General features: G+C 33.9%; 1 protein-coding gene and 1 pseudogene across 7 annotated transcripts in view; one reads left to right on the top strand and one right to left on the bottom strand.

Annotated features, from left to right (window-relative positions):
• TMEM135 (transmembrane protein 135) overlaps positions 1-25,825 on the top strand; it is a 354,887-nt gene that overhangs the window by 267,583 nt on the left and 61,479 nt on the right. For all 7 annotated transcript variants that reach the window (XM_063671308.1, XM_054438028.2, XM_054438029.2 and 4 more), the window contains one exon: positions 7,888-7,934. In XM_063671308.1, coding sequence (XP_063527378.1) covers positions 7,888-7,934 — 47 coding nt within the window. The remainder of the gene's footprint in view (positions 1-7,887; positions 7,935-25,825) is intronic.
• Positions 23,813-24,233, bottom strand: LOC129007578 (mitochondrial import receptor subunit TOM22 homolog; annotated as a pseudogene).

Consider the following 25,825-nt stretch of genomic DNA (forward strand, 5'->3'; position numbering starts at 1 on the left):
TTGTTTCTTTGCTACTGCTTGTGAGGCATAGTTTTCATGTAATTCTACATGACATAGTGATGACAGAATAGTACAGTTTTTCTTGAAAGTTTTGTAAGACCTATAACAGGAAACAATATATTGTAAATCTGTCATTTCCTACAAAGTCTTTGCAGAGAGAAAACACTATTTTCCAGCTGAATGAACTTTATTTGCACATTATTTGTTATACTTTCTGTACCCTCATGTTATATTGGCTTAATACATTTTGACGTTTCTTTTATGTGATTGCTTTTATTTAACCACCCATATTTTTGTTGATAATAATAAAATTCCATGTTTTCATATAAATATATTCAGTTTCAAAAAACAAAATGGTTTCTAAAAGGCCATTAACCCAACCAAAAATAAAGCATATGAAAAAGTAGTTTAACCAGCCAACCAACCAACCAACCAAAAAAACAAACAAAAGGATTATAAACCTGGGAGGCTCAGCTTCACTAATAAGAGGGATGTAACTATAATATGAAATAATATTTCTTTCACCCATCAGATTGGCAAGGATAGAACAGTTTGATAAAACACAGTTTTTATGGGTATAGGAAAATAACTAATGTAAGGAAATAGCTACTTTCATATGCTGTTGTGGGGAGTATATATTGGTATAGTTTTCTTTGGAGGTCCATTTGGCAATATTTGTCGAAATTAAAAATGTACTTGTCCTTTGACAAGAATTCACTTCCAGAGATGTTTACAAAGTATACTTTGGTATTTAGAAATGTTTATTGCATCCACTCTAAGGATTCATAGGAGACTTTAAATAAACTTCAGCATATCCATATATGTGTATGCTTTGTGTATATAAAATTGAAAAGTATATGTCTTTAAGACAATGTCTTTATTCGATGTGTATCTATGTACAAAGGTACGTACATACTCGTACAAAATTCTATAAAAGTCCAAAAGTCTTAGAAGGGAACTTTCTTTTCGTTGTTATTTGTTATTCTGTTTGAATTTTTGTTTTTATCATGTACATGCATTACTTTTTTTGTATAAGTTTAACAGCTTTTTTGAGGTGTAGTTTATATGCTATAAGATTTACCAGTTTAATATATCAGTTTCATGGGTTTTTCAAATATTTACTGAGTTGTGTGGCATCCAACCCTGCAATCTAATTTTAAAACCTTTTCATTGCCCCCAAAGAATTCTTGTACCTATTAGCAGTCCTTCTTCATCATCCCTTAGTAGTTCCTCTCCATCACCCCTTACTCCTCCGACTCTAGGCCACCACTGTTCTACTTTCTGTAGGTGGACTTGCCTGTTCTGGAATTTTATATTAAGAATATCATACATAATTGGTCTTTGTGATTGGCCTCTTTCACTTAGCATAATGTATTTGAGGTTCATTCATGTTTTAGTATGACTGATATTATTTTTTGAATTTAAAACTATTAAAAAAAAAGTGAAAACAGCAATTTCAGAATTACTTATCCTGCTGAAGTATATTGCCCCATTGCTGTGAAGTGGTAATGAATTATAGAGAAATTTTTTCAAGTTAAAAGTTACCATGTATTGAGCATCACTGATGTGCTAGTCACACTATTAGGCTTTATGTATGTTACATCATATATAAATCCTTGTGGCATATGTAATAGGTAGTATTATATTGTTTCTACAAGTGAACAAATTAAATGATATGATCATTAATTTTTGTGTCAATTTACACAAGAAAGTGTAAAGTATATATATGTGCAGATGTATACTTTGCAGCTAAAGTTAAAATATGTAAAGTGCTAAAACATTGCTGTAATACACAGTGAAAATGTCATTCACTGTCTAGAGATGTCCGATAGAACTTTTTGCAGTGATGAGAATGACCTATACCTGTTCTGTCTGTTATGGTATCCACTAAAGCATATGGCTTTTGATTACTTGAGATATGGCTAGGGTGAATGAGGAAACAAATTTTAATATTATTTAATTTTAATTAATTTAAATTTAAATAACCACACTCTGATTCCGGTCATGATTTGATACCCGTGATGGATTTACTCTTCCAGTTGGAAAGTGGAAACAACTTGATCAAAAACATGAACAAAGTCTATGAAAAAATGGTATGCAAGATCCTGGATATTAAATATTGAAGGACAATGTTCCCTGAGATATAGGAAACAAATGTGCTCTACAGTTACCCAAGCTTACTGTCTAGAGAGAATTTCCAGGCATGGATCAAAGAAGGGTCACTCAGACAAAACCTAGAGGACTTTCTGAGTTGAGGAAATAAAGCTCAAAGTGTAGGTGGACCATGCTGGATAGAGTTCACAGAACAGGGGACTAGAGAGGAAAGTACTCAGCTGATTACTGAGTAGGGCTTACATGTGAGGAAACTGCTTCAGGCCAAAGAAGGAACAATCTGAAGAATTAGAGGTTTTTAATTGAGTAGTTAGCACTCAAACAGGAATAGGAATACTGTTTTATTAGCCAGACTGGAAAATCTCAAAGATTCACATGGCAGTGGGTAAAGTACACATAATGTTTTACCTTAGTAATGGGGAATAATTATCCCTGGATTTCATTTCTTGTTAAAATATCTTAAAAGCAAGTCCTTAAAAGATCAAACCATTTCCAAGTAACTTAACTGTGTCTCACAACAAAGCTCAAGAAAACTTATGGGAATACAAACATAGACAACACCCATTAAGGTAAAATTTAGAATGGCTGACAGCCAGTGAAAAATTACCACCATGCAATAAGAAATAGGAAAATTTGAGCCATAATGAAGAGATAAATCAGCAAATTAATGCCAAATGAGAACTTATGAATATGTTAAATTAGCAGGTAAAGACATTAAAAAGAGTTATCATAACTGAATTTTATAGTTTCAAAAAGTTAGAGATATGGAAATAGGGGGAAAAAGGAAAAATGAAACTTCTAGAGGTGAAAATTAAAATTTGTGAGATGAAAAGCTTACTGGATGATATTAATGGCAGATTATACATTGCAGAATAAAATATTAGTGAACCTGAAGACATAAGAATAGAGACCATCTAAAATGGTCTTAGTAGTTCCTCTCCATCACCCCTTACTCCTCCAACTCTAGGCCACCACTGTTCTACTTTCTGTAGGTGGACTTGCCTGTTTTGGAATTTTATATTAAGAATATCATACAAAATTGGTCTTTGTGATTGGCCTCTTTCACTTAGCATAATGTATTGAGAGAAAAGAGACTTTTTTTTTTTTTTCTTTTTGAGGCAGATTCTCATTCCATCACCCAGGCTGCAGTGCAGTGGTGCCGTCTCACTCACTGCAACCTCTGTTTCCTGGGTTCAAGCAATTGTCATGTCTCAGTCTCCCAAGTAGCTGAAATTACAGATGTGCACCATGATGACTAATTTTTGTATTTTTAGTGGAGACAGGGTTTTGCCATGTTGGACAGGCTGGTCATGAACCCCTGACCTCAAGTGATCTGACAACCTCGGCCTCCCAAAGTCCTGGGATTACAGGGATGAGCCACTGCGCCTGGTCAAGCTTTTGTTTTTTCTTTTTTAATCACCAAATAAAGATAACATCTGTGAGTTGTGGGTAACCTGTTCATGTAGTTGGAGTTCTTGAAGCAGAGGAGAAAGGAGAAGAAAAAATAATGATGAAATAATGACTGAAAATTACTCAAATTTAATAGAAACTGTAAACCCACAGATACAAGTAGCCTAATAATTCCTACTACAGGAAATATTTTGAAGACTACCCCAGGCACATCATAATCAAATTGTGAAAAGACAATGGAGTGACATTTGTAAACCACTGAAACAGAAGGATCCATCAACCTAGAATTCTATACCCAGCAAAAGTATCTTTCAAAACAAAATGAAAAAACTTTTTGCAGACCTACATTTTTAAGTCAAAGTGATTAAAATATGATGAATTTAGATGTATCTGTACATACATGCACTATGGATGACAATAATAGCACAAAGGTCGAGGGGAGAAATGGAAATACATTATTGGAAGATTTGTATTCTGTATGTTAAGTAGTATAATGTCATTTGAATATAGACAATTTAAAGATGTGTACTATAAACCATAAAACCAACACTAAAATAAGCCAACAAAGGGAATAAAATGGAATTATTGAAAAATACTCAGTTACTGGGGGCAGTAGCTTATACCTGTAATCCCAGCACTTTCAGAGGCCAAGGCGGGCAGATCACCTGAGGTCAGGAGTTTGAGACCAGCCTGGCCGACATGGTGAAACCCCATCTCTACTAAAAATACAAAAATTAGCTGGGTGTGGTGGCACATGCCTGTAATCCCAGCTACTGGGGAGGCTGAAGCAGGATAATTGCTTGAACCTGGGAGGCGGAGGTTGCAGTGAGCCGAGATCACACCACTGCACTTCAGCCTGGTGACAGTGCGAGACTCCGTCTCAAAAAACAAAACAAAACAAAACAAAAACTCAGTTAATCTAAAAGGGGCAGAAAGGAGGGGAAAAAACAGTAAGAGACAAGTAGACAAATAAATAGCAAGATGATAGATTAAAATGTAAGCATACCAATAATCACATTAAATGTAAATAGTCTAAATATCTCAATTAAGACACAAAGATTTTCTGATAGGATAAAAAAGCAGGAAACTATTATATGCTGCCTACAAGCAATGCACTTCAAATATAAAGACCCCAATCAGTTAAAACTACAAGAGAGCTAACATCAAGCCAAAGAAAGGTAGATTTACCGTCCAACAAATAATGGGAGAATACTATAAGCAGCTTTTTGGGTGAATATGTTTATTATTTTGCTTATGATGATTATTTTACAGGTATATAGCTATGTTGAAACTTATGAAATTGTACACTTTAAATATGTACAATTTATATTAATTATACCTCAATAAAGCTATTAAATCGTTTAGATAGCCACACGTGTCCAGTAACTACAGTATTGGACTACAGTATCCTGTAATGTCCTTGAGGGTCAGAATTATATTTAAATATCCTCTCTATCTAGCAGATACAGAGTAACCACTTGGCCAATATTTTTTTAATGAAGGAATGTAAGATACAGCTAGCTCAGTGAGTATGGGCATATCACTTACCTTTTCAGGATCTGAGTTTCCTGATGAAAAATATGATGGTTTGTTTCAAAATTTCTCTTAGCTCTAAAATTCTGTAATCTCAAACACAGAGAAAATATTCTTCATTATTTAACTGTGGATTTAGATTTATTTGGAAAAATACTTTGTGAAAGTCACAATGATAAACTAGCACAGTTTTAAAAACTTTTTAAAAACTTAGCTAAAAATGAAATGCTGTTTTTAGCATCTTTAACTAAAATAATAACAAACGTATTTTGCATTAAGTTCCCATCTTTCTTGATAAAATCCAAAATCCTTCCAGTGGCTGTATGCATATGGTCCTCTGGCTTTTCTCTTATAGTGTCTCTGCTAACAAGTCTCTTCTTCTTTGACCACTTTGTATAAAATAACAATCCCTAGTCTTTTGTATTTCTTTTTCCTTATTCTACTTTATTTATCTCCAAAACTCCTAATACTGTCTAACATACATCTTTTTAAAAATATATTCTCTCACCTGGCTAGAAGATAAGTTCCATGAGGGCAAAGACTTTTGTCCATTTTGTGCCTTGTTCTAAGTTTTAGGACAGTGCCTGACACGTAGTAGGAATTCAATAAATATTTGTTTAATGAATCAGTCAATTGCACTGTAATATCCTTTTGATTTATTCTCCTAATTATTGGTGATATTAGAGATTTCAAAAGGGCTACCTGATTAAAAATAATTTCTTTCCAGATTTATGTCTCTGGGTTAGGTTTTTCTATCTAGATCACTTATGTCAGTAACAAAACAAGATAAAAACAGTCTGCTGAGGTCTCCACTTTTATATGCATCGTCTCACTAATTCTTCTAAATAATTCAAAGTATGATATTATTCTCAGTTTATAGATAAGGGATCTAAGGTTTAGGGAAATTAAATAAAGTATCTAGAGTTACACAGAACTAGGATTCAAACCAAGATCTATCTTACTCTAAAGCTTGAGTTCTTAAACGTTGTACTTTTTCTCAGTTTCAAGTGTGTTATTTGTAAAGATAATTATCAGTTTAGTATGAACACAGATAGGTTAGCATATTAGGATAGAACCTGGCAACATTTTGAGGGAAGGCAGACTTTGGATATTTAGAGAAGATGAAGAGTGTGTGAAAGATTTGTGGGATACTTCTAGAGAGGTTTTTAGTGTGATCTGCAAGGGGGACACTTATTAGTGCAGGAAAAGTCTGAAGCATTGAACATCTGGGAAGGATGACATTGTCCAACGGGGATTGAATGATAGAGAAATTAAAAAAAATTGAGTATCATGACTGGGTTTTGTTAGGCAAATTATAACCAGTAAATAAACCCGCTTATACTTTAATTTATAATCAATTAGAAATAACTGAAAATTATTTTACATGCTTTAAGTTATGTTTCTAAAAACAGTGAAATGGTAAAATGAACCTTATGCATCACGGATAGGGTGTTTTAAGTCAGTGGAGAAGAGAGATGGAGAGAGGAAGGAAGGAGGGAAAGAGGGAGGGGAGAAGAGTATGTGTGTTTGGCACAGAAAGAGATTTTATAGATATAAAATGTTACATAAATATATATAATATTTACTTCATATTAATTGATAACAATCCTGTTTTTCATTGGTATATTTATATATTTCTAAGTCATTCAGGCTGTATGTATAATGCTTATCTTAGGCTAAGACAGCAAACTTGTCAAGCTTGATTTGTAATGGCAAAACTACCATGCTTTCATCAGGTTGACTAGAAATTATTTGTGTTAGAAATAGCAAAACATTTTTTGCAGTGTTTTCATTTCTGTTCTTGTGGTCACCCTTTCACAATTGAAAGAAAGTTCATATCTTATTTGTCTGTGATGTGAGGCCATTGACGATTCTTAGGCTTAATTTGTACTGTTGTTTTTTATCATAAGAATGCATTCTACAATTTTAATTTTTATGATTTAAAACAACTTTTCTAATCTGTTTTTTTTTGGTATAACTAAGACATTAGTCAGGACTGGAGTTCTGGGTTCCTTCAACATACCATCTTAATATGTTGTGTTTACTATGATGTTTTTGAGACCATCATTTCAGATGTTCTTATGCCTGCTTCTAGAGGAATTACTTTTATAGCTAGTCTGTATTCCACAAAGGAATATTGTATTTTTATGAGCGTTTCTTATTGATTAGAATTGGTTGACAACTGGACTGTATTTTACATTAGAAGATCTGGTCATCTTCATATCATAGTTAATAACCTTTCTGATTTATTCACTGAACTGATTATACAAAAGCTGTTGTCCTTGTTTTTAAGTTAAGCTTGCATGTTTAGGCATTCTAACAGACAGTTAAAAATTAGCTGTTCCCTTTTTTGTGAACCCTGTTACCCTTCTATCCGGTCTATATATATATATATATATATATATATATATATATAAGTATTGCAATTTATTCTCCTGATATAGGCTATATTAGGGATGTCCAATCTTTTAGCTTTTCTGGGCCACACTGGAAGAATAAAAATTGTCTTGGGCAATACTTGAAATACACTAACACTAATGATAGTTGATGAACTAAAAAAAAAAATTGCAAAAAAATCACAATGTTTAAAGAAAGTTTACAAATTGTGTTGGACCACATTCAAAGCTGTCTTGGGGCTCATGCAGCCTGCAGGCTGCAGGTTGAACAAGCTTGGTTTATATGAAAGGTTGAGGAATATGAAATGCGTGTGACTGGTTCGTATATCCTTTTATTGTTTCAGGCACAAGATTTAATAGTATTTTGCTTTTATGAGTCACTCAAATGGTGATGTCAGTGTTCTTTTGCAAGTAATGTATTTTCTCTTCGTTACAGGTCCTTTTGTTTTGCATCACAGCTGCCATGTACATGTTCTTTTTCAGGTATGTTCTGTTATACTTATTTACTTTAATACCCCAAACAGTATCTCTTTGTAATTTCATCAACCGTGAAACTAAAGTATTCTCCAAATAATTATCCCTTACAAGCAGCGTACTACCTGCCCCCCCGCACCCCCGCCCAGAGTGGACAGAGATAAATCATTGCTCCTTCCTGAGTTAAGAAAAGAGAAAGAGAGGGAAGGAAGACTTATTCCCCCCACCCCCCATTCTATTTGTAAGTTCATCCTAGAAAGTTGAATATGTCAATTAATAGGACTCAAATCCCGATAAGTGAATTTTTATCTTTTATGGACCTGATTGTATGTAAATACCTAGGTATTTTTCACTCTGCTTATAAAACAATCAACATTTTACATTTAGATAAGAAAAAATGACAGTAGAGCTCTATCTAAGCCTTCTGCAAAGATAACCTAGCACATTAATGATAGTCTGTAAAATATTGTTTGTTATAATGTCAAAGTTGTACTTTTCATTGACACTGTTCTCAGGTTTGTTGGGGGCTAAGGGGAAAGAGTGTTAAAATGGAGGGCCAAGATTTAAATGCCAGTAAGAAGGATTTCTGTCATCTTCGTATAATCCCAGCAGTGTGCGAATGATTTTTGATTAGGGAGAGTCCCCTCTTTTATAATCTTTATTTCTTTATTTTTAGTGATACCAATTAATTTCCATTTATTTTACTCTTATTGCCCTCATTTGAATTGATCTTTTTTTTATATTTATGGATCTAGCAAAATTCAATCTTAGCAGACGGGACCAGGCTTTTCAAATTAAAATCTGTGCTTAATTAACAAAGACAGTTGCGGATTTTTAGTAGGATATATTTAGTAGATATATTTCTTTAAGAATAAAACAATCCAGCCATACCAGAATTTTTTAAAACATTTTTATTTTCAATTTTTGTGGGTACATATCAGTTGTACATGAGATGTTTTGGTACAGGGATATGATGAATAATAATCAAATGCTATTATCCTTTGTGTTACAAACAGTCCAATTTACACTCTTAGTTATTTAAAAATGTACAATTTATTATTGACTATAGTCACCCTGTTGTGCTATCAAATAGTAGGTCTCATTCTTTCTTTTTATATACCCATTAATCACCCCCACCTCTCCCTACTCCCCACTACTCTTACCACCCTCTGGTAACCATCATTCTACTCTCTATGTCCACGAATTCAGTTGTTTTGATTTTTAGATCCCACAAATAAGTGAGAACATGTGACATTTTCCTTTCTGTGCCTGGTTTAATTCACGTAACATAATGATCTCCAGTTCCATCTATGTTGCAGATGACAGGATCTCATTCTTTTTTATGGCTGAATAATACTCCATTGTATATTATGTACCATATTTTATTTATTTATTCATCTGTCAGTGGACACTTAGCCTGCTTCCAAATTTTGCTATTGTGACCAGTGCTGCAACAAACATGGGAGTACAGATATCTCTTCGATATATTGATTTGCTTTATTTTGAGTAAATACCCAGCAGTGGGATTGCTGGATCACATAATAGAGATCACAAATCTCTATTATGTGATTTTTAAACCACTAATTTCCTGCTAGTATGTCCTAATAAACATTTTATAAAGCACAATTATATAATTTTAAATTGTTTTGAGTTTAAAAAATGTCATATGCAAATAAAAAATGGTGATGTTACTGTAATTATTCTCGTAAAGAGACAGCCAGGCTTTTAGAAGGGAAAACATAGATGGAGTCAAGGTAGGGAGGACTTGAACTGCAAAGGATTTTGTATCAGTCATTAGGATGCATAGGATTTTGTATCAGTCATTAATGACTGAAGAATTATTGGAGCTATCTGGTTGTCTTTGTGAAATTGTTTGATCTATTTTTTACTTTCGCAGTGTCTTCATATGCAATACACTTTTCCTATGGCCTCTTTCCTATATTTTAATAATTTAAAGGTGGGTTGTGGGAGTTATGAACAATGACTCATTGATTTCTAAAAACTTCTTAATTGTATTCAGACACATTATTAGGACAATATTTCAAAAAGTTCACATAGTTTGTCTTTATATTTTTATGTTCTATCTAGCCTGAAGATATAGCATACCCAATAGGAAAAATGCAATCATAAAAAGCTTAAAAACTAGAAACATAACTTGTTGACATACACAAGAAGAAAGTCCAATCTCAAGTAAATTTTCTTTTTCGTGAAAATTCCTAACAGAACAGGTATTTAAAATCTTTCCCATTGTGGCACTTAAAGACTTATGTGATTAATGTGTAGCATTTCTTAGTCGTCAGAAGTTTTTGAGGTTTAAAAATAAATCATTTGTTAAGTACACCAATAAAGACCCAATTTATAGCATGGGTCTAGGAAATTATGTTTTGAAAACTGCTGCCATCAACCCAGTATTTTTGGTGTAGAAAGAAAATCAACCCTATAAATATGTGTTTTGGTGCAGAGCTACGGAACCTTTTCCTGTTTCAGTCACAAGTCTAGGTTAAAAACAACAGTTTAAAATACTTTCCAGAAGGCTCAATACAGGGTTTAAGTGCCAAAATAAACACTTTTAATTTTCTGAGGAAAAGAGTTGTTTTTCTCCTAAAAGAAGTACTATCACCAAATTCGGTGTTCTTGGCAGAAGTTAGTTTGAATAGCTCAACAACAGAGATTTGGTAAATGGTAAAATCAAACAATTTATAATGTATTACAACCAAACAAAACAATATTAGATTTGTCTGCATGCTAGCTTGTGTTGGGAATGAACAAACACTATTGTACATAACACTTGGCAGGTCCAATTGCATTTGAATATTTTATTTTAAAATTAAATTTTATTATAAATACATACATTTGAGGACACATTTGTTTCATTTATTAACAATTATGTTAAATCTAATTTCATGAAGCTGGATAGTCAAATGATATTGTCCCCAGGACTCCATTTATGGTAACCTCCTTTGAGAAGAGGATAGGGAAGAATTTTATATTTGAAATAAGTCAACTTGTGTTTTTATCCTAATCTGTAAATGGGCAAAGGGGAAATGGGGAAATGAGGCCTGCTTTCAATAAAAAGAAAATATGCCAGTTTTTTTTTTTCAAAGAAAGAACTTGAGAAGTAGTTTCATAAATATTTTCCAAAGATGTCACAAGATGTGATGACTATACTATGAATTTACTTAAAAGCAACACATTTTTGATATTGAAAACTATGTGAAAACTATAATGTGTAATGAAATAACTTACTTTTACATAGCTCTTAATAGTATTTTAATAGTTATTTTACATATATTATCTCATATGTTATAATCAGATTTTCATATTATGCACCAGAAGTAAGGCTTATGTTCAAATGGAATCATCTACTTACTTCTGGTGTGTAATGTGAAATGATTCAAAGGCTTGGGCTGGGAAACGGTAATGTGTGAGGAGAGAGCTCTAGTTCTGTTCTGGTCAGCTGGCCTGCCAGCCATGTAGCTAGCCATCACAAGTGTCTCTTGATACCCATACATGCTATGGATTCTGTTAGGAACTGGATTACAAGGGAAGGTGGAACATATCCTGAGGATGTTTTGAAAGAGCTTTTTGTCTAATCTCAGTGGGCATTCTTCATAATAGTTTTACCTCCTTTGTTCAATCACCTTATTATTATTATGTATGCTATTGTCATTGCTGTACCTTAGGGCATCGTTTGTTTCTATCGATTTGGGCCAAGCAGAAGTCATATCTAAAAACTTTTTAGAAAATTTGGTCTCATGCACCCCTTGAAATAATTTCTTTACTTCCAAATATGTATTTATGGGCAAAGCAGTTTGCATTCATCATAATTTTTCATTCAGATTGTTTGGGGTCTTCCCAACAGTCATGTGGAAAAAGAAATCAGTTTTTTTGATCACTAAATCTTTTAATTAAGAAGCAAAAGAAAGAATCAACAACAAACATCAAAACTATTGCACTTAACCCTACTCACACATAAAAAATAAAAATGCAACATTTTAAAATATTAATTCATTGATTTTATATTCTCCATTAGGTATCTGTCTATGAGGAATATTTGAGAGAAAGGAAGTAGTTCAGCATAATTTTTATAGATAAATTTAAAATAGTACTGTAAAGTGTATTATAACTCCTTCAATCCCAACCTAGTAAGTACCAGCTAGAAATTCTTTCCACATGCCTTTGCAAAAGCAACAACAAATCCAAGTTTATTTTAACATATAGATTGAATGGTTCCAACTTGTCATAGCAGTTAATCTATAGACTATATGGGACTGATTCACAGTAGAAATATCTTAAATAATCTGATGTCAACATTGTGCAGGATGGCATTTTTAGTTAGAAGTCAGTGTAAGTTAGAGTTTATTGTTATACTTTAAACTTTTAGAAACATTATTTCTTTTTGCCATTTGAGAATTCTAATCAATTCTCTGTGAAGGCATAAATAAATGATTTTATTAGTCTCAAGGTGTAGATTTAGTTCATCTATTTAAGAAAACCAGACTATTTATTGGCTGGACAACCTGCAAATCTTGAGTAAAAGACTTGTGATTATTCTTGAACATCTTTATATAAGTGTACCTTAGTGTATTAGAGATAACTTTAGAAGCAAATAAAAAAAATGGTTTGGCCTTTAAACCATTTACTGATTTTTAAGTGAAAGGTCTTTAATGTTAATTCAGTTCTATGTTTATTTTTAATTTTTAAAATTTTTAATTTTTATAGGTAGGTAGTAGGTGTATATATATATGGGATCCATGAGATGTTTTGATACAGGCATACAGTGCATACCTAACTGTCACATCAGGATAAATGATTCATTGCCCCAAGCATTTATCATTTCTCTGTGTTACAAACATTCTAATTATATTTTTAGTTATTTTTAAATATACAATAAATTATCGTTGACTGTAGTCACCCTGTTGTGCTATCAAATAGTAGGTCTTATTCTTTGTATCTAACTATATTTTTGTACTCATTAACCATCTCCACTACCTCCACCCTGCCCCACCACTACTTTTTTCAGCCTCTGGTAACCCTTTTTCTACTCTCTATCTCCATGAGTTCAATTGTCTTAATTTTTAGCTTTCATAAATGAGGGAGAACATGTGATTTTTCTCTTTGTTTTCCTGGCTTATTTTACTTAAAGTCCTTGAGTCCCATCCATGTTGCTGCAAATGATAGCCTTTTTTAAAAAAAATAAAAATAGCTGAATAGCATTCCATCGTGTGTGGGTACTATATTTTCTTTATCCATTCGTGTGTTGATGGGAACTTATATTGCTTGCAAATCTTGGCTGTTGTGAATAATGCTGCAATAAATGTGAGAGTGCTTGATATCTCTTTGATATACTGATTTGCTTTCTTTTGGGAATATACCTAGCAGTGAGATTGCTGGTTCATATTGTAGTTCTATTTTTAGTTCTTTGAGAAACCTCCAAACTATTCTCCATAGTGGTTGTACTAATTTACATTGCCACCAACAGTGTACAAGGGTTCCCTTTTCTTCACATCTTCTCATAGCATTTGTTATTGCCTGTCTTTTGGATAAAAGCCATTTTAACTAGGGTGAGGTGATACCTCATTGTAGTTTTGATTTGCATTTCTCTGATGATCAGTGATGTTGAGCACCTTCTTATATACCTGCTTGCCATTTGTATGTCTTCTTTTGAAGAAGTAGTGTAATTGTAGTATAATTTGAAGTCAGGTAATGTGATTCTTCCAATTTTGTTCTTCTTGCTTAGGATAGCTTTGGCTATTTTGGGTCATTTGTGGTTCCATATAAATTATATGATTTGTTTTTCTATTTCTATGAAGACTGTCATTGGCATTTTGATAGGATTATACTGAATCTGTAGATTGCTTTGGGTAGTGTGGACATTTTGACAATACTGATTCTTATAATCCATGAACATGGAAATCTTTTTATTTTTTGGTGTCCTCTTTAATTTCTTGCATCAGTGTTTTATAGTTTTCATTGTAGAGATCTTCCATTTCTTTGGTTAATTCCTAGGTATTTAATTGTATTTGTAGCTATTGTAAATGGGATTACTTTCTTGATTTATTTTTCAGAATGTTCACTGTTGGGATATAGAAATGCTACTGATTTTAGTATGTTGATTTGGATCCTGCAACTTTACTGAATTTGTTTATTCTAATAGTTTTTGGTAGAGTCTTTAGGTTTTTCCATGTCTATCATCTGCAGAGAAGGATAAGTTAACTTCTTTGTTTCCAATTTGAATTTCATTTCTGTCTCTTGTCTGATTGCTCTAGCTAATACTTTCAGTACTATGTTGAATAACAGTCGTGAAAGTGGGCATCCCTATTGTGTTCCAGATCTTAGAAGAAAGCCTTTCAGTTTTTTCTCATTCAGTATGATACTATCTGTGGGTCTGTTGTATGTGACTGTTATTATGTGGAAGTATATTCCTTTGATACCCAGGTTTTTGAGGGTTTTTATCATGAAAAGATGTTGAATTTTGTTAAGTGCTTTTCCAGCATCAATTGAAATGAGCATATGTTTTTTGTTTTTCATAGTTTATATGATGTATCACATTGATTGATTTATCTTTTCAAAAAAACCAACTTTTCGTCTTGTTGATCTTTTGTATTTTTTGTGTGTATTTCATTTATTTCCACTTTGATATTTATTATTTTCTTCTGCTAATTTTGGGCTTGGTTTGCTCTTTTCTAGTTCTTTAAGATGCATTGTTAGGTTGTTTAAAGTTTTTCTGCTTTTTTGATGTGCTTACTGTTATAACTTTTCTCTCAGTACTGCTTTCACTTAGTACTGATTTGCATATGTTGAACCATCCTTGCATCCCTGGGATAAATCCCAGTTTTTCATGGTGAGTTATCTTTTTACTGTGCTGTTTAATTTGGTTTGCTAGTATTTTGTTGAGGATTTTTGTATCAGTGTTCATCAGATATATTGATCTGTAGTTTTCTTTTATTGCTATGTCTTTGGTTTTGGTATCAGGGTACTACTGTCCTCATAGAATGAGTTTGGAAGTATTCTTTCCTCGTTTATTTTTAGAATAGTTTGAATAGGATTGGTATTAGTTGTCATAGTAAAATTCTGCAGTGAAACTATCAGGTTCTGGACTTTTCTTTGCTGGGAGACTTTTTATTACAGCTTCAATCTCATCCTTTGTCGTTGGTCTATTCAGGTTTTGGAATTCTTCATGGTTAAATTTTGGTAGATTGTGTGTGTCTAGGAATGTATTCATTTCTTGAAGGTATTCCAATTTATTGGCATGTAGTTGATCATTATAGTCTCTTAGGAGCATTTGCATTTCTGCTGTAATTCTGTTTATCTTTTCAAAAAACCAACTTTTCATTTTGTTGATCTTTTGTATTTTTGTGTGTATTTCTTTTATTTCTACTTTGATATTATTTTCTTCTGCTAATTTTGGGCTTGGTTTGTTCTTGCTTTACCAGTTCTTTAAGATGTATTGTCAGGTTGTTTGCTCAAAGTTTTTCTGCTTTTTGATGTAGGTGCTTATTACAAACTTTTCTCTTAGTATTGCTTTCACTGTATTTCATAGATTTTGGTTTGTTGTGTTTCCATTTTCATTTGTTTGAAGAAATTTTTAAATTTTCCTCTTAATTTCTTCATTGGTCACTCAGGAGTGTATTGTTTAATGTCTATGTGTAGTTTCCAAAGTTTCCTTTGTTATTGACTTCTAGTTTTATTCCATTCTGGTCAGAGAAGAGACTTGATATGATTTCAAGTTTTTGAATTTTTTTAAGACTTGTTTTATGGCCAAACATATGGTCTTAGCTTCTTTTAAAAAAAATATTGCTTAAAAATACACAAGAACCTAGCCTAAAAAAATTAAATTATATACAGAATTTAGAGGTTAAAAGTTGTATTCAGAGTTAGGAGATGTGCCTTAAATAATTCGATTTTATTGTAAAGGGATTACTTGCAGCAATGCAGAGAGTGAATTTGGGATTTGGAGGGGGTATATCACAGGTAATAGGGGATGCTGTTGCAGTTATCCAGCAGAGAAATGGTGAGGACTTGACCAAAGCTTATGGCAATGATACGGTGGAGGGTAGGTTTATCTGAGGTATGAGGATTGCTGCTTGGATGAGGAAGAGGAAAAACGCTGGAAGGTAAGTGAATTATAAAATAGGAAAAATGTGTGAAAATTGAATACAAGCTTTGCAAATACTGAGGCTGAGGTTCTTTTATGACATTCAGCTAGAGAAACAATGGGTATCAGTTGGGTATTCAGAGCTCAGGTGATAATCTGGGCCAGGGATAGAAATTTAGGAGTTATCAGCATGTAGATATTAGTTTAAACCATGCAGGTTGATAGTGTTCTGTAGTGAGAATATGGAGAGTAAGAAAAAGTGTTCCAAATATGGACTGGAGAATCTTGATGTTTGAAGCATAGGCAGTAGGAAAGGAGTCAGTAAAGCAGAGGCCAGAGTAGTGGCAAGAGGCATCATAAATACCTTGTTAAATTTAGGGGCTGCTATTAGCTGTCACACTAGCTGTCTGACTTTAGACAAATTACATAACTTTGCTATACCTCATTTACTTCATTATGAAAAGTGCAAATTAACATGTGGGCCTCATAGGTAGGGCTGTGAGGATTGAATACGACATAGTGTCTTTCGAATGTTTTTGATGTGACCCAAAATAAGAACGATATTTTATATATTATGATTATGTTACCATATATACATGTATATATATGTATATAAATTTCCCAGAAAAATACTTAAGCTTCCTACATGTGATGTATTTGGATATTTTCTATTCTAATTTATGTATTTAAAAAGCTGCTTTGACTCACTGATGGATAACAGCCAGTAGTGGGAAAAAACACTGAGCTAAAACGTGTGAGCACCTAGAACAGTGACTGATCACTTAGCAAACGCAGAGTTAAGAGTAGTGATTGTTTTTAAACCAAGAGAGAAAGTTGACTAAAATACAGAATTTCAGTAAGGATAGCATTATCTTTATTGTTATTGCTCTAGATGTATCCAGTAAGTGAGAGATAAAAAGTATTCATCTGCAATCTGATGGTCAGTAGTAAGCTGCTAGAGAAATTTCTGTAGGTGGATTGGGGTAGTGGATTAAGAAATAAATGTGAAATAAGGAAGTAAGAGTGAGTTTAGTAAACTCAAGAAGCTGGAGAGAAAAAGATAGGGCCATTTGCTAGAGGATTAAGGGTTTTTCTTTTCTTTCTTGTTCCCTTCCTACCCTTCTTCTCTCTCTTTCTTAGACTGGAGAGACTAGACTCTGGGAAAGTTTAAGTGAATAAGAGAAGATTGAAGAAGCAGATGAGATTGATAAATTGGAGAATGGGAAAGAGAATAGAGTCTAACCTCTGGTCCATAATGTCAACATTTAGGGGTAGATTATTAAAATTGTCTGGGAGAAATTATTATAAATGATTAGGAAGAAATTAAAATGGTTTGGAAGCCTTGCACACGTGTTTTAAGTGAAAGAGGACTGAAAAAAAGTAGGAAATAGAAAAATCTAATGCTCGTGGCTTTCTAAATACATGGTCTTTCTTAAAAGGTAATTTAATTTCTTATAAAAATAGACATGGAGCCAGGCACAGTGGCTCATGCCTGTAATCCCAGCACTTTGGGAGGCTGAGGCGGGTAGATCACCTGAGGTCAGGAGTTCGAGACCAGCCTGACCAACATGGAGAAACCTTGTCTCTACTAAAAATACAAAATTAGCCAGGCATGGGGCACATGCCTGTAATTGCAGCTACTTGGGCTGCTGAGGCAGGAGAATCGCTTGGACCTGGGAGGTGGAGGTTGTGGTGAGCTGAGATCACACCATTGCACTCCAGCCTGGGCAACAAGAGCAAAACTTCATCTCAAAAAAATAAAATGTATATATATGTGTGTGTGTGTGTGTGTGTGTGTGTGTGTGTGTGTATATATAGACATGGACATACATGAAGCCATTATTCCTCAGAAGATATATACAGATGAAATGAGGCACTTCTATTATTGGCAACCAAACCTGTGAGTTTACCAAAAATGCAAAATTTGTTCAATGAAAAGAAGTATTGAGATTGTTAGGACTGTTACTTTCCTCAAAACAAATGGAAAAGATGAGAAAACATAGGTTCATAAATGCTGTGAATCATTTCCTATGAGAATACAAAGCTTATTACACCAAGTCACATGACTGTGATCTGACTTTCTTTATTGGTAGAAAAAAATTAGCCTGCTCATTTGTTGAGTGTACTCTAGGAATGAGAAACTTGTGGCAAATCTGTTGTAATTTTTTTACCTGTCAGTCTTTGAGGTAGTTGTGCCCAGATAAAGAAATTACTCTAACATTTTATAATGAATATAAATTGTTTTAGTAGAAGGCAAAGAGAAATATTGTATGGAGAAACAGCATGAACCTAAAATGCAACCCCCTAAGGTAAGGAGTTAATGGGACACAATCATGTCAAAAATGGCCAGTTGCCTTTCAAAAACTTGCAATAAAAATGACATTCTTAGGTGGTTTTAAAAATGTGAATATTTTGTTTGTGATTTTTCACTGATGTCAAAGTTCAAAAGTGGATGACATTCACGTTTTTAAATCAGTGGAAAACTCACACCACTAATATGTTATTCATTACTGATGGTCTTATTCTAGTTCTATAGTAGTTCTCAGAGGTTCCACTGGATACAGTAGCCTCTTTGTCAATGAAGATGGTTGTTTGAACTTCAAGGATGAGCCATATATATATATATAGCCTGGTGTATACTTCTAACCTGATGCAATTTTAACCTGTTAGCATTGTTAAGGTAAATCAAATTGGCATTGTGTAATCTTATTTCTCTGTAAGTTACAATTTACCTAGAATTTAATAGTAACAATTGTTGTCTCATGAAAAAGTAAATGTTTCATGTTTTACAAATTCTTTTTATATTATTGACAAAAATTAATAATTCTTATAAATTCAGTTTGCTCTTTAGAAGTTATGAGAAATGAAAATAAATTATTGTTGTTTTGAAAATGGAAGTCCACAGATTTTAAAAAAACATTTTTTCAATAAAGCATTTCTGTTTTGAGCAAGAAGTGTGTCTTATATATAACAATCTGTTACCTTTGCAGAAGTCTCAGCACATCAAACATTTATAGGTAAAAGAAATAATTATGATAAATTTCTAATAACAGTGGTGAGTTTTTAAAATAATTTGAGTATTTTTTTCCTTGACAATGTCAGTAATAGTTTATTAGTATTGGTGATTACTGGAGGGAGTTTTAGGTAAAACAGTACCCAGTAAATGTTGGAATGAATGATATTCAGTTAAAAAAATTTAAGGATTAGAAGTAAAATTTTTAGCCTTTCAGGGTTTTCATTGACTTAATTAAAAAACATACATGTGTTTTAGGAGGTTCCATGGTAGAACAGAAATCGTACAGTCTTCAATGCCATATATAACAGACCCCTCTTTAGGTTTTGGCTCTACCACTTACAAACTCTGTGGCCTTCAATAAGATACTTGGCTTCTTTCATTTTAAATTTGTCACGGATAAAATGATCTCTGTGGCTATGAAAAGTTAGAACAGATAATCCTACAAGAACATAATATTTTAAAACATTATTTATGTTTCCAAGCCCATCTTTAAAAGTTATTCAACCTATAAATGAATCTGTAAAATATAGTTGAAGTACAGTGCCAATGGTACTATAGAAACAAATAATATTTATGATAATATTTCTTTGGGAAAATACATTGATATCCAGCATGTTAGCACTAAAGCAAAAGGACTGGGAATTATCCAGATGTGAGCTACTCCACAATCCCATATTTATAGCTAGAGTTCAGCATGTGGGGGGGTGGGGAGTGATGGGACAGAAGGACAGAACTGGAGATCTTAGGGGGAAAATGGTTAAAAACAAAATAAGGGCCTGGTGCAGCAGCTCATTCCTGTAATTCCAGCATTTTAAGAGCCGAGGCAGGAGGATTGTTTGAGCCCAGGGGTTCGATACCAGCTTGGACAACATAGGGAGACCCCATCCCTACAAAATATAAAATAACAAAACTAAATAGGTTAATACTACAAATTGAGGAGCCAAAGGATTGGGATTATGATTTAAAGTGGGGCTTTTCCTTTCATTCCTCTTTTTTTCCCTTTCTTCTCCATTTCTTCCCCACTCTGACACCATTCTGACTAGAGGAATTTGGGACAGCACAGTAAATGGGACTGGACAAAAAGGGATCTTGGAGTATAGAGTGGAGATTGGCACTTCAGAGCAGGTAGGGGTGGGAAGAAGAAGGCAGGGCAAAGAAACAAATGTGTTGGCCCTGAATTTGCAGGGAAGCAAAATTCTGCCATTCTTCTCTCTATTGCCAGCCTTACTCTGAACTAGTTGTTAGTGTATCCATTGAAAACTGGATTTAAAAAGCTAGAGAGATTAAAATGAGTGATGAATGAAGCCAAACAAGGTATCCAATTTTTCTTCATTATTTAGATCTTCCTGGACATGTTTTATCATAACTAAATAAAGCCACAGGTGACTCTTAAAGTATCTGCAAGAGCTAGGCATGGTGGCACATGCCTACAGGCCCAATTACACAGGAGGTTGAGAAAGGAAGATTGCCTGAGCCCAGGAATTCAGGGCTGTAGTGCGCTATGATTGTGCCTGTGAGTAGCCACTGTACTCCAGCCTGGGCAACATAAAGAGAATCCTGTCTCTTGAAAGAAAAAAAAAGTATCTACAAGCAATTTAAAAAATTATCATAGCCAAAGAGCTGCCATGCAGTTGGCTTTCTTTCTTTATAGCTGACTGTTTCTTTCCCTGCCTGTAAGGGAGGAAGTGAAGGTGAAGAGAAGGGAGGATTAAGAGGAAATGGTTGCTAGAAGCAGTGAGGTAAGAGGAGGTCTTCAGTATTTATCTGGAGTAGCCCTTTATATTTAAAGGATATACATTCATTTTGTGTGTATCTTCAATGTAGCTATAAGACATTATTTTCCCAGAATTTGCTAGTATATCATCTGATTGGTAAATTACGAAACTGGGAATAACTTTTTAACTTTATAATGAAATACATTGATGTTTCAGGGATCTATTAAAAACATTGACCTCAAGACCTGCCTATTACCCCAACGGGTAGGTTACTCCCTGTCTCCATGTTAGGACAACCTTTTAATGGATGTCTTTTAAAATGAGGTTTGAAGTTATAAACTTACTTGAATTTACTTTTAAACTAAATATCACTTTATGTTTAAATATTATTAGGGGATCCATTATATTAGCCAAAATAAGTGATTCCAACTATATAAACTTACATACCTTTACATCTCAGTTTTAATTACAACTAATTCCATCTCATTTAGGCTTGAGATATAAATGTAATCTGATTTTGAAAATATGAGATTAAACTTATTTGGAATAAGATATAATTTGCAAATTATAAATACAGAAGTTGGAAGTGGTTCGCTATGAAAAGATGATAAAATGCAGATGCCTTAATTAACTTTTGGGTTTGTTTACTTAAATTATGTTGTAATATGTAATATGATTCCTCAAAATATTTTTTAATTTGGGAATTTATGATGAATATAAAAAGATTCATTGAGAATGAGGAAGCTTCATTTAGAGACATGATGCCCTGTGAATTAAAGTCAATAACTGGAGTTTTGTAGAGCATTTTAGGGGACAATGGCCTCAAATTAAGATTATATTAAAGTGATTTTTTGGGGGCAAAAACACATATTTTGCTCATTGTGGAAAAATGAGCAAATATGATTGAACAAAATAATAATAATTATCACCCATAATCTCTTCTTTCAAAGACAAGTAACTACCAGCTCTGTTTATATCCTTTTAGTCTGTTGGTTATGCCTCTGTCTGTTGGTCCTGCTTGCCCTCACTCTTCCTCTTTTCCTCCCTCCTTTGTCCCTTTCCTTCCTCCTGCCTTCACTTCTTTCCTCTCTCCTTCCACACATTTGTGTGTGTGTATGTGTATGTGTATGTGTATGTGTATGTGTATGTGTATGTGTGTATATATGTCTTTCAGCTTCTCAAATGAGATTATATTATGTAGGCTGTATGATTATATGCCTTTGTATTTCCATATAAACCCTAGAAATGGATTCTTATACTAATCTTCAGTTCTTCACTAAGAAACTGGTGATAACTCTTAGCAATGTTGAGTGTGACTAAACATCCAAACATTATGTCCTTTCGAGTTCTGGAATCCTCTTTTGCATGCTGTCTGCTTCTTGTTTAAGGAGCATTATTACTAATCACAGAAAATTCTTAGACGAGACTTTACTGATACAGATGCTCAAATTTGAAGCAGTTAAATTTAACTGTTTGCTTTACTGCTTGTGAGGTGCTATAACTCACTGAGCTATGCTATAACTCACTGTGTCTTTCTCAAGCCTGACTCTTTCTTTCTGTTATTTTCTTTTGTTTAAGTTCTGTGTCAGAGGTAATCAAAAGATACTATAGTGTAGTTGAGGGGGAACTCTGGGGTCCAGCTGTGTTGGTTCAAATCCTTCTCCATCTTACTTGTTTTGTGACCTTGGGTAAGTTATGTAGCCTCTTTGTGCCTCACATTTCTAGTCTTCAGTGGGGGTAATAATAGTACTTACCTCATGGGGTTATTGTATTGAATGTCTACTGCATAGTAAGCACTCAATAAATATTAGTTGTTTTTATTATTTAAATCTAAGCTGTAGACGTCATATTTATATGATTCTATTTATCAAAAATGTCCAGAATAGAAAAATCTGTAGAGATAAAAATTAGATTGGTGGCCTAGGGGAGTTGGGAGTGTAGGGAATGACTATTAATGGGTAAGGGTTTTTTTTTTAGGGTTGATGAAAATCTTCTAAAAGTAATTGTGTTGATGGCTGCACAAGTCTCAATATACCAGAAACCACTGACTGATACACTTTAGATAATGAATTGTATAATATTTCAATGGTATCTCAATAAAACTGTGAATATATTTTTAAATATAAGTCTGGCACATTCTTGATCAAAATTAAGTCACAGAGTGCCAGATACAAACTGACCACAAGCACGTACTTCCTATACCATATGTACGTCTAAGTCCCTTGCTAAGAATACATTCCAATTTAGTTTGAATAGAAATTACATTTATAGTCTTTAGAAATATAATCAGTTGATAACTTGATTATATTTTCAGTGTATATTATATATATTTGATTATATATTGATATTGATTATATTTTGCACAATAATTATTTTACTGTATTGTGTGTTTATTTTGCGGAAAAGGCTTTTTTTTTCAGTTGGAATCACTTTTAATATTTAAATACAAAAAATGAGCACTGGCTTCTCTTCTTTTAAACACACACACAAATCTAACAGCCAAAATGTGCAGAGGAAATGAGCTCCTGCTTTGTCTTCCCCAGTCCCCATCCTGTGGCTGAAGCTGCAGCCAGCCTCTTTCCTCTTATACATAGGGATTCATAGTGACCACATCACACCACAGTTGTAATGCATTTTGTCTGTTTTACATTGTGTGCATGTCCCTCCCCAACAGCTCCATTCTTTAAGGAAAAAAAAAGAAAGCAGTCATTAATGGTCAGGGGCACATCCCTCCCTGTGGCATCAGTTCCTACCCCACAGGAGAAAGTGAGATCTTCCAGTTAGGAGCAATTTTGTGAAAAGAGTGTGTGGCCAGAGCTGGAATAACCATTTGCATGGCTGCACTGTGGTATCAGAGTCAAGACTGAAGTAAGTCAGGATAGCATGGAAGGCACAGTTGCAAGTTAAGTCTCTTCATGAGACAATGTGGGGAGATTTCTCCCCACCAGGTTTAGATGGATCAATGTGCCAAAGTTAAAAAAAAAAAAATCCAAATAATCAGCAGTTCAAACACAATTGAATTTCTAACTTCTCCCACAGAGACAGCTCATATACGGCAGTAACAATCTAGATCTTTCCAGGAAGTGAAGGAAGAGCCCCTTGCATTCCTCCTGAGAGCCCTGTGTTAGGCCCTAGAAGTATCTGCTGCTGCTGCAGTTGCTGCTGTTGCTCCATTTGCATCTTCTCAGTCTCAAAGACAACGGGAAGAACCAGAATCATAAAGGAAGTGGTCCCAATCCAAATGGCTGCCCTGGAAAACCTGTACACTTTGTGAGCCACAAAGAGGGAGAGAAAGAAGAGGTTCTGGCCACAGACCGGACGCTCTTCGGAAACATCTCCATCAGGTCCTGTAGTCTCTCTGACAAGGTCTCATCTAGCTTATCCTCGTCGTCCTCCTTCAACTCCTCCTTAGTCTTCTCCACGTCGCCTTTTGGGAGCAATTCCTCCAGGGACAGGGGTTCCCCTGCGACAGTGGCCATGGCTGTAGGGGACACCAGAAGTGGAAAAAAAGGATAGGGGAAAAATACTTGCCATGGATAATTTTTGAAATGAATGGGAACACAGAAGGAAATTTTATGTGTGTGTGTGTGTATGTGTATGCGTGTAGAGTGAGAATACACACACACACACTACATATATATATATCATGTTACATTTTTGTCCTCTTCCATGGTCTATTTCAGACATTTTTAAGAATTAGCATAGACAGCACAAATGGGAATTATTTGGCCTTATTCCAGTCTACATCCTTAAAACTTCAAATAAAGCATCCATATTTGGAGGCTTATTTTTCATGTTGTATAGTTTCAGTGAATGGGCTCATTGGGAGAGAAAGTACACCATCTATATACAAGTTCATCTAAAATTCACAGCAAAACAGAATATTTTCCCACCATTATCAATTTTCAGCAGATTTTGTTTCAGATGTGTGATTGAGTCACTGAGCCAGGAAAATGTTTACCTGCAAAGTGAGCTAATAGAAATGGGAGAAGCTTTTAAGTTCTAAAGTTTCAGTCATCTCTGTCTAGTGTCTTCCCTAGAGGAAGGAAAAAGTGGGTCTCTTCCCTTTTTTATTTTCCCTTGTTAATCACAAAGCCTCTTTGTACTGGTAGGGCCTTGATGGTGGCTGAGTGCTGGCTGTTTATCATGTTCCTGTCATCCTCAAATGCAAAATATAAAGAGGAGGAGAACACAGCTTTGGGTTTTCAAGCTTTGTGACAGCTTAGGACCTCTGAATCTCAGCTGCTCTCAAATGCTTTCTAAAGTGATTTGATCACTGAAATGGATTATGCAATTTTTATGGTTTTGAGCTCTTTGGGAATGTTCAGAACAAGAATAATATTAAAAATCAGACAGTGGAAAACAATTGAGCTTATCAGGTTAGATTTCTTTTATTATCACAAAAGCATCCAGTTCTATTATTGGAAACACAATTGTTATCTTAACTTCTGTTTCTTCCTTGAATGTTAAAAAATGTTTGTTGTATTTGATAATTCCAAATTCTAATATTGTGGATGAACCTTCCTTGCAGGGTGTCATTGTAAGATATTTTCAGGGATTCTTATGAAAGATAAGGCTTTCCTTACCTCACTTTTGAAAACCACCAGCAACTTCTATTGATATGAAACATGTAGAGACATTTATTATAGCAAGCCTAACTTGTTGAAATTACTTGAATGCTAAGAAGTTTATAATCATTAAAATTCTGGTCACTTTCCTGAATTTATTATCTATCTTTTTTGGATTTGTATTACATCCCTTTTAATTTTCTGTTACATTGTAATGATTAACAAAAACTGTGTGAGTAAATACAAGTTAAGACTGATGGAGCTTTTACCTTCTTAAAAGAAATAGGCCTAATAAAATAGGGCATTAATTTTTTATTGTTCTTTGGAAAAACAGAAATAGTATTGATAAGGATGAAAAAGAAAGGTTTTTTTTTTTAATCAAGTGAGGTATTTCTCTTTATTGATTCCTAATATGCAGTTGTTGTTAATAAACTGTTACAAATTTAAATGTCTGATGTAAGGGCTATAAAGCAGCTCCCAAACTTTAACATGGATCTTTTAAA

This window comes from Pongo pygmaeus, chromosome 9 (assembly GCF_028885625.2).
Source record: "Pongo pygmaeus isolate AG05252 chromosome 9, NHGRI_mPonPyg2-v2.0_pri, whole genome shotgun sequence".
NCBI lineage: Eukaryota > Metazoa > Chordata > Mammalia > Primates > Hominidae > Pongo > Pongo pygmaeus.